The sequence below is a fragment of the Saccostrea echinata genome, unplaced genomic scaffold (assembly GCF_033153115.1).
Source record: "Saccostrea echinata isolate AGI-Se365-2 ecotype Australia unplaced genomic scaffold, CSIRO_AGI_Sech_v1 ptg000016l, whole genome shotgun sequence".
Lineage (NCBI taxonomy): Eukaryota > Metazoa > Mollusca > Bivalvia > Ostreida > Ostreidae > Saccostrea > Saccostrea echinata.
Window position 1 is genome coordinate 7,798,807 of NW_026889765.1, and position 12,386 is coordinate 7,811,192.

The 12,386-nt window shown below is 30.4% G+C and overlaps 1 protein-coding gene across 1 annotated transcript; it reads left to right on the forward strand.

Moving 5' to 3' along the window:
• The first annotated feature begins 677 nt into the window (after positions 1-677).
• LOC133188111 (uncharacterized) lies at positions 678-1,925 on the forward strand. Its single transcript, XM_061323490.1, has 2 exons — positions 678-807; positions 1,054-1,925. The coding sequence occupies exon 2, from the start codon at positions 1,140-1,142 to the stop codon at positions 1,923-1,925; it is 786 nt and encodes a 261-aa protein (XP_061179474.1). The 5' UTR covers positions 678-807; positions 1,054-1,139.
• Positions 1,926-12,386: the final 10,461 nt, after the last annotated feature.

The following is a 12,386-nucleotide window of genomic DNA, read 5'->3' on the forward strand; positions in this document are numbered from 1 at the left end:
TTGTTCATTTTAAAAGAAATGAAGATTTCTTTGTTGATCATTATTTCTTTAGTAAGATATCTGGAAGGTTGCCGAAAGTAAGTAAACAACAAATATATGTATAATCTTCATAAAAAATGTGAGTCACTTATTTTGAAAGTGTTGCTTAGACCTCTATGCAGATGAATATTTTTATATGGGATAAATTTGTAAGTATAATAACAATTTTCTAAGGCAGAAACTAATGTTTGCAACAATGATAACATATTGTCAGCAAAGCCATCTGTCAAAATCTTGCAATCTAAATTTGCATGTTGATAATGCACTCTAGAAGTAAACCTTTATGGACTTCTTTTTTTGGCCGTGGCTAGGTCCGGGGATTCATCGTCCACAACACAATGCTGTCCTGAGTATTATCTTAAAAATGGAGTATGCGTGGGTAAGTTAAACATGAATATATGTTCTGTTTTACTGGATGCTGTCAGATATTTCATATGTATCGTATATACTCGCCTATAAGTCGGTTGTATTTTTTAAGTTAAGGGATTGACCTGTTGAAATACCAGTCTTTTTATGACTCGCGTATAAGTCGGATAAAGAGTTTTGGACCAAAGTTTAATTCCCAAAAACTGATTTATAGGCGAGTATATATACGGTAGGCTAGCATTCTTCAAACCCATTTTGCAGATTGTCCAGCTGGAAAGTTTGGACCCAGTTGTAAGTTGAACTGTGAATATCCAAATTATGGAAAACGGTGTCTTGAAGGATACTGTAACTGTTCAAGAGATGCATGTGATCCGGCAATTGGATGCAGAGAAGTAACAACTTGTACGAGTTATATTTTGTCATTTTACATTAAAACTGGGACATGAATTTTTCGTTCCTTTTATGCAAAATTCTTTATATACATATAAGAAAATTTTATAGTATGAGTAATGGGTAAATACAAATTCATTATAAGCGATATTTCCTTAAAAGTTAATTTAAATATATATGCATGATTTACCAAAAGAAACGTTTTAATAAAGACAAGCAGTATCTATATATGTGCTTAATTGTTGTATCTTTTTAAAGCTGTACAGAAAACTAGTCCACAAGACTCTGCATCACTTACCTCATCATCAAGGAAAGTAACAACAAAATCAGTAACTATTATAACTATGGTGTACAAAAATGACGACCAGTCAACGAGGTATGGTATATGGAATGACAGAAACAAATCGAAGAGGTTTGTAACAAGCAAAAAGAAAATGGACTCAGAAGTTATCAAAGACACACAGAAGGCTGAAGATTCCCAAGACATTTCTCTGAACATCATTATCATGTCTGTCATCGGTGGGTTAGTCATACTGTTGCTCATCATTGTGATCATTGCACTGATAAGAGGAAAACGGAAAGTAAAGGTTGAGAAACGAGATTCTATAGTGAGCAGTAGAGGAAATGACAATACCTACTGCGAAATAAACGATTTAAGAATTCCTTCCACGTCACAAGATTGCAGAAGGAGCGATATGGGAAAATATGAACTAATTGACCAGTCAGAAGAGGATAGGAAAAGATATCCCTCACTCCCAATGAATTGCAGGTCAGCCAATAATAGGAAAAGTGACGTAAGAAAGTATGAACTAATCAAGCACTCGGATAAGGAAAGAACGAAATATTCTACTCTGCCCCCCAAAAGCATGTCTGCATCAAACAGAGATAGTTATATAACCCCAGTGCCTGTCGCAATTGAAATTACAGAAACCGTTGAAGAGGACTTTCCAATATTTGAAGAAACAAAACAGGGAGTTTCAGAATCCCCTGTCTTGTTAAGAAAGGCTAGCAATAACCGTAATCCCAATCTGTTAGCTGTTTCAGATCCCTTTGCAGCATCCAAAAATGTTAGTGGGTACATTGACATGAACAAAGGTGGATGTTCCGATGGAGGATCAACTAAACTGTAAAACTCTGATTCATGCAAATATGAAGAAAAACATTTATTGAATGAAATGTACAAATGATAAGCTTAAACACAACCTTTGTTTCAATTTGTTCCTTTTAAATGATGTTATATAGTGATGTTTCATATCTACCACAAAGTATGGCGACACTCATGCATCAACTTTAACTTAGTTAATCTGTCTTTTTTTCCATAGTTATGTTTATATATCTATAAGATCAAATTCAAAATCTTTTGAATAATTTTGAAAAGTAGTACCATGTTTTTCAGTATATTACTTTTGCTATGTTAGACAGTCAAAGATGATCGAAGCTTGAATAATTAGCATGTGTTAAATCTATATGTTGCGTGTATATCACCCCTCAGAGAATACCGTTGTGATTATTACATTAAAACATGTTTATGTGTCGTTTATTACCCATGATTTCTTTCCCTAAAAGTAATCAGACACTGAATTCACATTAAAACCAACTACTAGTATCCCAAGGTAATTCTGTACTTTGGTCATTCCTTCATTTTACTATCGCAACCCACATCTATCATTAGAATGTCGAATACATGTAATACCCGCACTTTTTAGAGAAAGTATTCGGGTAAATAATTCTCCCTGTCTGCTCTTCACATTTTATTGCCTTAGCAAATCCTTCTAGAAAAGAGGTAACAATATTCTTTTTGCTAATAATTATAAACGTCATACAGATTTGCAGAGAGTTTGGTGAATTTAAATTTCAGCCAAGTGTTTTGTGCTTACCGGTGTAAAGACGAATAATGACCACCGTAGTATAATAACCTGGAGTCACGTATTCAATTGGTGTTATCACCAATTCGAATTCGTGATATCACCTATTCAGCTTTTAAATTGGTGATATCCCCTATTTGAATAGGTGATATCACCTATTCAAATCAAGTATGAAATAACAACTGCTCCTAAGACTATAGTACATACTTTTACTCCATGCAGGAAGTAAAAAGTTCAGTCTTTTTCCACACAGATATATTATGACAGAAAGAATGTACCAATAAATATAGCAGAACTGACTGCAAGTGAAATTTATAATAACTTCACAGGAATTGAAAACAAATGGTGTTTTAAATGGGAGCATTCATTTTTTAATGTTATAAGAAATGCAAAGTAGGTGATATCACTAATTCAAATTGGTGATATCACCAATTTGAAAATATGATATCAACAATTCGAATAAATAGGTGATATTACCTTTCAACTCAAAGTGTTACTCAGAAAAAAAAAGCAAGAAAATTACCCGTTGAGATCCAAACCTTAGCATCAATCATCTCTTTTGAACTTTGTATCACTCTGTTGGGATGGGGATCATTTTTCAACGGGGGTCAATTTCTTATAGGTTGCACATATAGAAAACTATGGAAAGCCAACGGGTTCGAAATTCTAACTCTGTAATTCACAAAATGTACACAATTCAACCATAATTAGTAGAATGTAAATCATAATTTTATAATTTGTCAATTGTTCAATCACAATTTGTTAATTGTAACTTATCCAACATAACTTGAAAAGTGTAAGATGTAAATGCAAGTTATGTCAATGATCACGTGTAATTCGTAAACTTGCGATTTGTCAACTTGTGAAATGTAAATATTGTACTTTCGTGATTTGTAAATTATGCAAGGTTGCATATTGAGACGAAAGAGGGCGCTATAAGCGTGGCAAGTTATTTCGCCTCAAAGATATAAAAGATCCTTAACCAACTGAGTTTTGTAATATGCATGCATATTATGCCTTTAAACGGTCTCTTAAGCTGTTTACAAATAAGATAGGTTAATACAGAAAAAGAACGGGGTATTCCTATATCTAAACACACAAAGCTTCGCTCTTTGTAAATACAGAGGGCAGGCGCGGATCTCGGAATTTTTTTTTCCAAAGGGGGCGGGGTTCACCCCAGTCAAAAAATTCCAATCCAGAAATTCTTTGACAGGCAAAAAAAAAGAAACCTATTTCCTGCGCACGGAGAGGTGCCGAGGGAATAGAACCCGAAAGCTTTTTCAGTTTTATAAAGTAGCGTAAAGACCAGGCACGTAGTATCGGAGGGGGGCTCCCCCTTCCCGCTTTTTCTCGAACATAATTTTTTACTGTTAATTTAGTACCAAAATCCATCATATTTATGGATCGAAAAATTGACTTGTGAAAAAGTAAGAGCCATACCCCCTCCGGGTTTTTCAGATGAAAGTGTCAATTATTTTTCTGAGTGCCTCTTTCAAAAACGGTGCTACATGCATGAAGACTAGATTTTTTCCCCCATGGTCTTTTATTGTGATCGTTGGGAGGCAAGGACGCCTTTTTTCTGAATTTCATTTTGTCTCAATAGGGATGCATGGAATAAACTATATGTGCCAATGAAAACCAACAAAAAATGCTTCATAAACTTCTGGGATGTGTTTGCCTCTATATATGTAGAATCATCTGATTAATGTATACAAACTCAATGAGGGGTTCAAAGAGGAGGACCCCCCCCCCCCTTCCTAGTCGTGTGTTAGTCTTAAATCTGACGAAATATTATAAAATGTATTAATGATTATTTATAAGCGCAAAAATAGTCATCTGTTTTGAAGAAAAAAGATATAAAAAACACTTAACACATGATCACTTAAAATAATTTTTAATTTAAATTTTCCGTATAAATTATACAAACTAATGTGTACTTTACAAAGACATGAATGTGTCTGTCAATACATTTTCAAGTTCCAGGACATTTTCTAAATGAGGGGGGAGGTTCATGTCCACTAAAAAAAGTCATCCAAACGCAAAATACCTATTTTTCGTGTGTGTGTGTGTGTGTGTGTGTGTGTGTGTAAGGGGGGGGGGGGAGTATTAATGGACATTTCTCGTTGATAAGCTGTTTCAAATATTTATATGACACTTCTACTTATTTACGAGAGGTCCATAACTCCTGAAAGGGGAGTCCAAGGTTATTTCTTGATTGTTTTACTGTGTAAAATTCATATTTGAAAATCTGAGGGGGTCCAGACCTCTCCCCCCCCCTCCTGCGGAATCTGCCAGTAACACTGCAGAAAAGACTTTTAAAATTGTCTAAATCGAAAATTATTCAGGATTGTTGGAAGTTTTTACTAGAATATACCCCTGCTAATATGACATGAAATTAATCTTTAAACATTCCATCAGCCTTTCTTTATATTTGTTATTGTAGGACGAATTGGGGAAATGATTAAATTGTTAAGCAACGAATTAACTTGCCACCCTTATAGCGCCCCCTTTCGTCTTATAATACATGTATGCAATACATTGTTTTGCTGAAGTCAATTTTACACCCATTCTTACAGTATTTGCTCCGCCTTTCACGCATATTTATCAACCTTTTTTTAATCTTCAATCAAAGACATGTAAATGTCAATTATCAAAATTCGCAAATCATTAAGGGCAAAATAAAACTTATAATTTTTTTTTTTAATTTTATCAGACTTAAACCATTTTGGCTATCAAATTCGACTTCAAGATGACTGAATTCTTTGACAAATTAATACTATCATTCCAATAACAGCATGTCGCCGTGCTAAATCAAACTTGTTGCTTTGATTAAAATAAATCTCATCGATTGGCTGTTTGGTTTAATTCATTGAATCCTAATTTGCATATTAAAGACAGGACCACCAATACTCTCGACAGTACTAACCAATCACATTGAATAAATATGTACAAATATACTCCAACGGCATTTGCAGTAAAAACTAATTGTAGTAAAAAGTAACACGTCGTGTCTTTTTTTTTTTTTTTGTATTTGTTTTGTTTTGTTTTGTTTTGTTTGTTTTTTTTTTTTTTTTGCTTTTTGTTGTTTGTTTGTTTGTTTTTTGTTTCTGTTTTGTTTTTGTATTTTTCTTTCTATAATCTGGTATTACTGTATGATTGCATATGTGAAAATGGAAGGTAAACAGGGAATAAAATATTAAATGGAATACCAAGTCTAGAAATTGTTTATTCGGCATTTGAAAAATAAGAACTAAACATCTATATACTCCGTTGCCCGGAAAAATGACAATGTGTCGTGAACAGTGATTTCATTAAAGGTGCATAAAGCAACTTTGATATTTTGTGATAAAAGTGAGACATATTTTTCTGATTTCAATAATATTTTTACTTTTATGAAGCACAATTTGGCTGGATTCAAGTCGAGTGAATATGTAGAGAGAAATAAAAGTATATGTTTTGAACACCACTAGTTGGTAGCCAGTTCCAGAGAACCGCCTCAGACATATTATGATGGGTGGGTGCATTATTCATTATATGGCTATCACCTCGTTGAAGTACTTTTAAATTTTGAAACAACAACACAGAGGGTTCCTTTTTATGAGTGGCGATATACTCTTTTTCCATTAAAAAAAAATTAAAAAAAAAAAAAAAAAAAAAAAAAAAAACGAATCCCATTTTATCCATAAATGAAATCTGAGTGTAGATGAGTCTTTATTATTGACATGTTGTAGAAATAGTTGAGTGTCCTGTAAATTTGGTAGAGTAAATATGCTAATGTGAGACACTGTGACACGTTTCAGAGTCATACTCAGATCTTTGTCGGTAATATTTGACTCGGCCTGTAAACTAATATTTTGAAGAGTGTTAGAGTATTGTAAAATATTATCTTTTATTAACTTGAGTGACATTGTTGGGTTAATTGTTTTCAACAAAGCAACATTATTATGCGCGATTTTACATGTAAATCGGCCTACTCAAAAAACAAAAAGTTGTCTATAGCAGACCAATTTAATTTTGGTCTGTTTAATCATGACTTAAAACTCGACTCTGTTTTTGAAAATTTCACACAAAAAGTGACATTTGCGTAGTTTTTGAGACCAGGGTAACAGGAAAGATAACTCTAAAAGGAAACTTTGATACCAAAGATTTTGAAAATAATTTTTCTAAATCAATTAGTTTCATTTTAATTCATTTTTTTGTTATAATTTAAGTGTATTCAATGTATAATGAAGGGGTACTGAACGATTTTGAATCATTTTAAACTACTCTTACTGGATAACGATGAAAGTGAAATGAACTAAATTCACGTACATGACTGATAACATATAAGAAGCCTTCCAATTTCATGCATTTTCTTTAAAACTCCGAATCCAAATGATCTCTCTGTGTATCTGAATTGACAGTTAAATTACCAAATGGCTTCTGCATGTAATTCTTTGTTTGCCATATCTGTTTACAACTTGTGCCAGAAGTGATTAACAGGAGCTAATTAGTGCCCAAAGGTGATGTACATATTGACACTGGAATAAAAAAAAAAATATTTTTACACACACTAGCTTTGATTTTGCATTTATTGGTAGTTTGACCCATAATACATGTATGTCGAATTATACTAACTTTCTGAGATAGCTTACAATACCAGTACTGAAAAAGGAAACGTCACGGCAAAATGCATCCACTGTTTTAGATAAAATATTGAAAAACTTAAACATGACATAAAATTTGGCAGCACATATGAATTAAAGTAAAACATGAATAAACTTGCTACTATAGTAGTCGGCATCTATCTATTCCTGTCACATATGCCCCAATGAAAAGTATCCTCGGTGAGACGGGGGGAAAAACCATCGAACCTGAGAGATATAGGTTAGGGAACACAGTATTTAAAAAAAAAAAAATCATGAACATTAAATAATGTAAAAGAAAAAAGGCTGTTACTGAATCTGATATGAATCTAAAGGAATGTTTATGAATGACTATTTATTTAGAATGCATGTTTTCTAAAATCTCATTTGTAATTAATAACATTAATTTGCAAAGCAATTTGGGTTATTTATTTAATTACAATTCAAAGTCATTGTAATGGTAATGATAATTTACTAGTAATTGAAGGACTGGGCAAGTAATTGTAATTCAATCAATTACTATCCTATGTAATTGATCCAATCCCTGGAATGAAGAGTAATAAAAAAAAATAATTATTTAGTATAGTGTGACTGATCCCAGATTCTGTCCCTTACATTTTTTTCTGCATATACATTTTGTATGGGTACATGTATCTACCAGTCTAGTACATTTCTAAAATGAATATTAAAAAAATATGCAGATGGCGTTTTGACGTCGTATTTTCCACTTTTTCTGACCCCTATTTCTGTCCATTAGCGAACTAAACATAAAAATTCAGATTTCAAAAATGCACTTTCAAAAATACTTTTTCAGCTGATGTTCCGCATCTTCCGTTGAAGAAAGGCTAGAGTGTATACGTATACTAGTATTTGGTAATAAATATATTCTTACTTGTATACTGGTTTTCGGCAGATTATCCCGTTTAATGTATATGAGAATTATAAAAGTTTTGAGAAGCTTGTTTTTTTTTTTTTGGGGGGGGGGGGGTGGTGATTACATATAGCTGAACTAATTTATATGTTTTTTTTTTTTGTTTTTTTTTTTTTTTTACCTCTAATCGGTTATGGTACAATGTGACACTTATGGTATTACAAGCAAAACCGGGCTTTGACTGACCACGTGTTAATTTTTACTACAAATGCCGTGAGAATATTTGTACATTCAATGCGATTGGTCAGTACTGTCTTGGGTATTGTGGGTTCTGTCTTTAATATGCAAATTAGGATTCAATGAGTTGAAGCAAACAGCCAATCGATGAGTTTTATGGTAATCAAAGTAGCACGCTTGATTTAGCAAGGTGACACGCTGTTATTGGAATTACAGTAAAAATAAAGTTGGATAAATTATGAAACCGAACCAAGTGTTAAGTGCAGTCATTTGTTTGTTTGTTTATGTTTTTTTTTTTAAATAAAATAATTTAAATCCCAAAAAACAAAAACGAATTAAAATGTTTCTGAAGAATTAAACGTTAAGAACACTATTCATCTCCATTTGCCGAATAAATGAAACACGCTCTTCATTGATTTCCCGTTTCTAAAATGTCCACCTTGTTGCTATTGCCTGTGTTTTTGCTTGCGGGAGAGCTATGTACATGTACACTGTAGAACTAAAATTTATTTTTTTAATAGTTCGAGGGTAAACATTTTTATCTTTAAATACCCTATACTATTTCATTTTAAATTGTCTTGCATTATATCATCCTTGAAGTCGTTTATAACAATGTTCGTCGGTCCTTGGTCCTTGGTTATCAGAAAAATGTGGGTCTTAAGATATTAATTATATTTCGAGGCAGATTAGCGTTATTCATATATATTTCCCTTTCTTTGCAGTTGGCTTTACAATGTATAATATTTGCTATTTTACATCTCAGAAACTTAACAGTGAAATTCAATCAATTAGATTATTGGCGATCACCACTCATTACCGCTACCCATTTGATTTCTTCAGTCTGTAGTCGAAATACAATTATTTAGCGTCAGTTGAACGTCATGGCTACATGTACTACGTGTAGTGATAAGTTTATGAAAAATCGCGGCAATGTAAGATTAGTCATTGATGGATATAAAATTCGAATAAATAAATAATATATGAACAATTCTCGGTTTTAAACTTTTCCAAAATGTTTTATGAAACAAAATAGGATTTTTTTAAAAAAAGTGAAAAAAAAAATCCTGTTCAAACTCTTACTTTCACCTCTTTGTGGTAGGCAGAGGAAACAGGTTTTATGCATGTATATGTTGTACATGTACTTTAAAGCAATCTGTAATTAAGGACATACGCAACGTAGTTAGAACTTTATTGTCTTTTTCCCTGGAATTGAAGAGTTCCAATATGTACTTAAAGGAACTGTGTGCTACATTTTAATGTCTATATATGCTATTGTACACTTCTTCTAAAACGAGTTTGGATAAACAAAACATCTAGAATATATGTTTAGTAATTTTTTTTTTTTTATATTTTTCTTTGAATTATTCAAGGATTTTCATAAATTGTTATCTTTTCAAATCCCCTGGTATTGCATTTTGATTTTTTTGTCTATGAACATCTGATGACACTATAATTTTAAATTAAGAATATGTTGAACAATTTTCAGTAGGTAAGGTACGTTGCGTATGTCCTTAAGCCGCTGCCTAACGAAGGAGGCAATGTAGCTTTAATGGATACTTCTAAATGTAGCGATAACGTATACTTTTTTGTAGAGGTAATTAGTATGTAGCGGTAATGAAAAATGTTTAAATGTACGCAATGATACGTACCGGTAATGAAAAATTTTTAAATGTACGCAATGATACGTACCCTCAATTTTGAATTTAAATTGGAACCTTGAATTCATACCTGCTGAGTTTCAAATACCAATCTGGTATTAAGATTGATGTCTTGAATATTTGAAATTAAATTCTATAAACTGAAATAGTGAATCGTGATTCTTTTATATAGTTATTTATTTATCTTTTTTTTTTTTGGTATAAGCGTTTGAGTCAAAATCTAAGCTTCCAAAAAATTAAAAACCCTTTGCAAGTTGAAATTAATGAACTTCAAGTATAAAGTAAATTTTAAAAATATCAACAGATAAGATAGGTACATAATCTAAATTTTCTAAACGAAAGGTATTTTAAAAATTAATATAACAAATAAGAAATACAAAATTTGGTTTTTGGATGTTTGATACATGTATATATAATTTAGGTAAATAGCTAATAATTGAAAAAAAGTACATGTAAAACGCTTTTTGAAATTCGAAGATATAGACTCCTAAAACTTTTAGTTTTCAAATTTTAAAACAGTTCAACACCAGTTTTTGGTTTTTAATTTATTTATTTTTTAAATAAGTATTAGAATTCTGCAATGCTAAATAATTCTCGAAATTTGAAGTTAAATACTAAAAAGATCCTAGAAACTCAAAAAATTAAATACAAAATTGGTTTTTAGGTATTTAAATTTTACATACATATATTTATTAAATATTAAAGAACAAAAAAATAATATTCGTCATTAAGTTTAGAATTTTATACAAAGATAACTTCTGAGAGTTTTAAATTATTTTCAATATTTAAATTATGAAGTATTACACTCATAATATATTTGAATAAATAGAAAAAAATACTCGTAATTTATTTAAGATAAATATCATTGTATTAATTAGAACATTTCCATGATTAAAAAATGCTATAAATAAAGTGATGAAATTCGGATGTTTGAAATAAACCTTAAATTAAATTCAATGAGTTTGTAAAAACTCAAAAAAGTACATGATAACAAAAAAAAAAAAAAAAAAAAAAAAAAAAAAAAAAAAATAATGTAACAATTAACATAAATTCACAAAAATGATATGTAATTTATGAGTGACTGACATATAGAATTATAATTTACATATACTATCATAAATTCACCTAAATTTACATAAATTTGAATAAAATTAACATGCATAAAAGATGAATTAGCATAGCTTTATTTATAAATATCCTCCCCCCCAAAAAACACCCTTTTTTTAAATTTGCATAAAATTTCAGATTGTATATTTAGGATAATAAAATAAATTTACATCAATTAACCTAAAATTTCCTTATTTTGCATAAATGAACATACATTTGCATAAATTTACATCAATAACATAACTTTCCTTCATTTGCATAGAGTATCATACATTAATCATTTTATGTAAATTTGCATAAAATGCCCTTAATATGTATAAATTTGCATAGATTTACATAAAATGCCCTTAATTTGCACAAATTTGCATAGATTTACATAAAATGCCCTTAATTTGCATAAATTTGTATAAATATTAATAAATTTGCATGAAATGGCCTTAATTTGTATAAATTTGCATAGATTTACATAAATTAGCATAGAATGGTCTTAATTTGCATAGATTTACGTAAATTAGCATAAAATGCCCTTAATTTGCATAAATTTGCATAGATTTACATAATATGTCCTTAATTTGCATAAATTTAAATAAATTTGCATAAAATGCCATTAATTTACATAAATTAGCATAAATTAATGGTTAACTATGTAAATTTATGCAAGTTAAGGCCATTTTATGCTAATTTATGTAAATCTATGCAAATTTATACAAAATAAGGCCATTTTATGCTAATTTATGCAAATTAAGGGCATTTAATGTAAATCTATGCAAATTTATGCAAATTAAGGGCATTTTATGCAAAACTATGCAAATTTATTCAAATTAAGGCCATTTTATGCAAATTTATGTAGAATTTATGTTATTATATTCTAATTTCTACAAATTAAGGTCATTTTATGAAATTATTATGTAAATGTATGCTAATTTATGCAAATGAAGGACTTTTATGCATATTTATGTAAATTTATGTAAGTGTATCCTTATTTAAACAAATTAAGGATATTTATGCAAATTTTTGAAATTTTATATTATTATTCGAACATTTATGTCAATTTTTGTAAATTTATCAGAATTTTATTTATTCATGAAATTTAATGGCAATTTTATGTAGATTTATGCTTAATTAGGAAGCGCATGCAAATTTATTGCTAAATTATGTAAATAAATTGAATCTATGCTATTTTCATGAAACTCTTTGCTCATTTATGCATTTTTATGCAATTTAATAC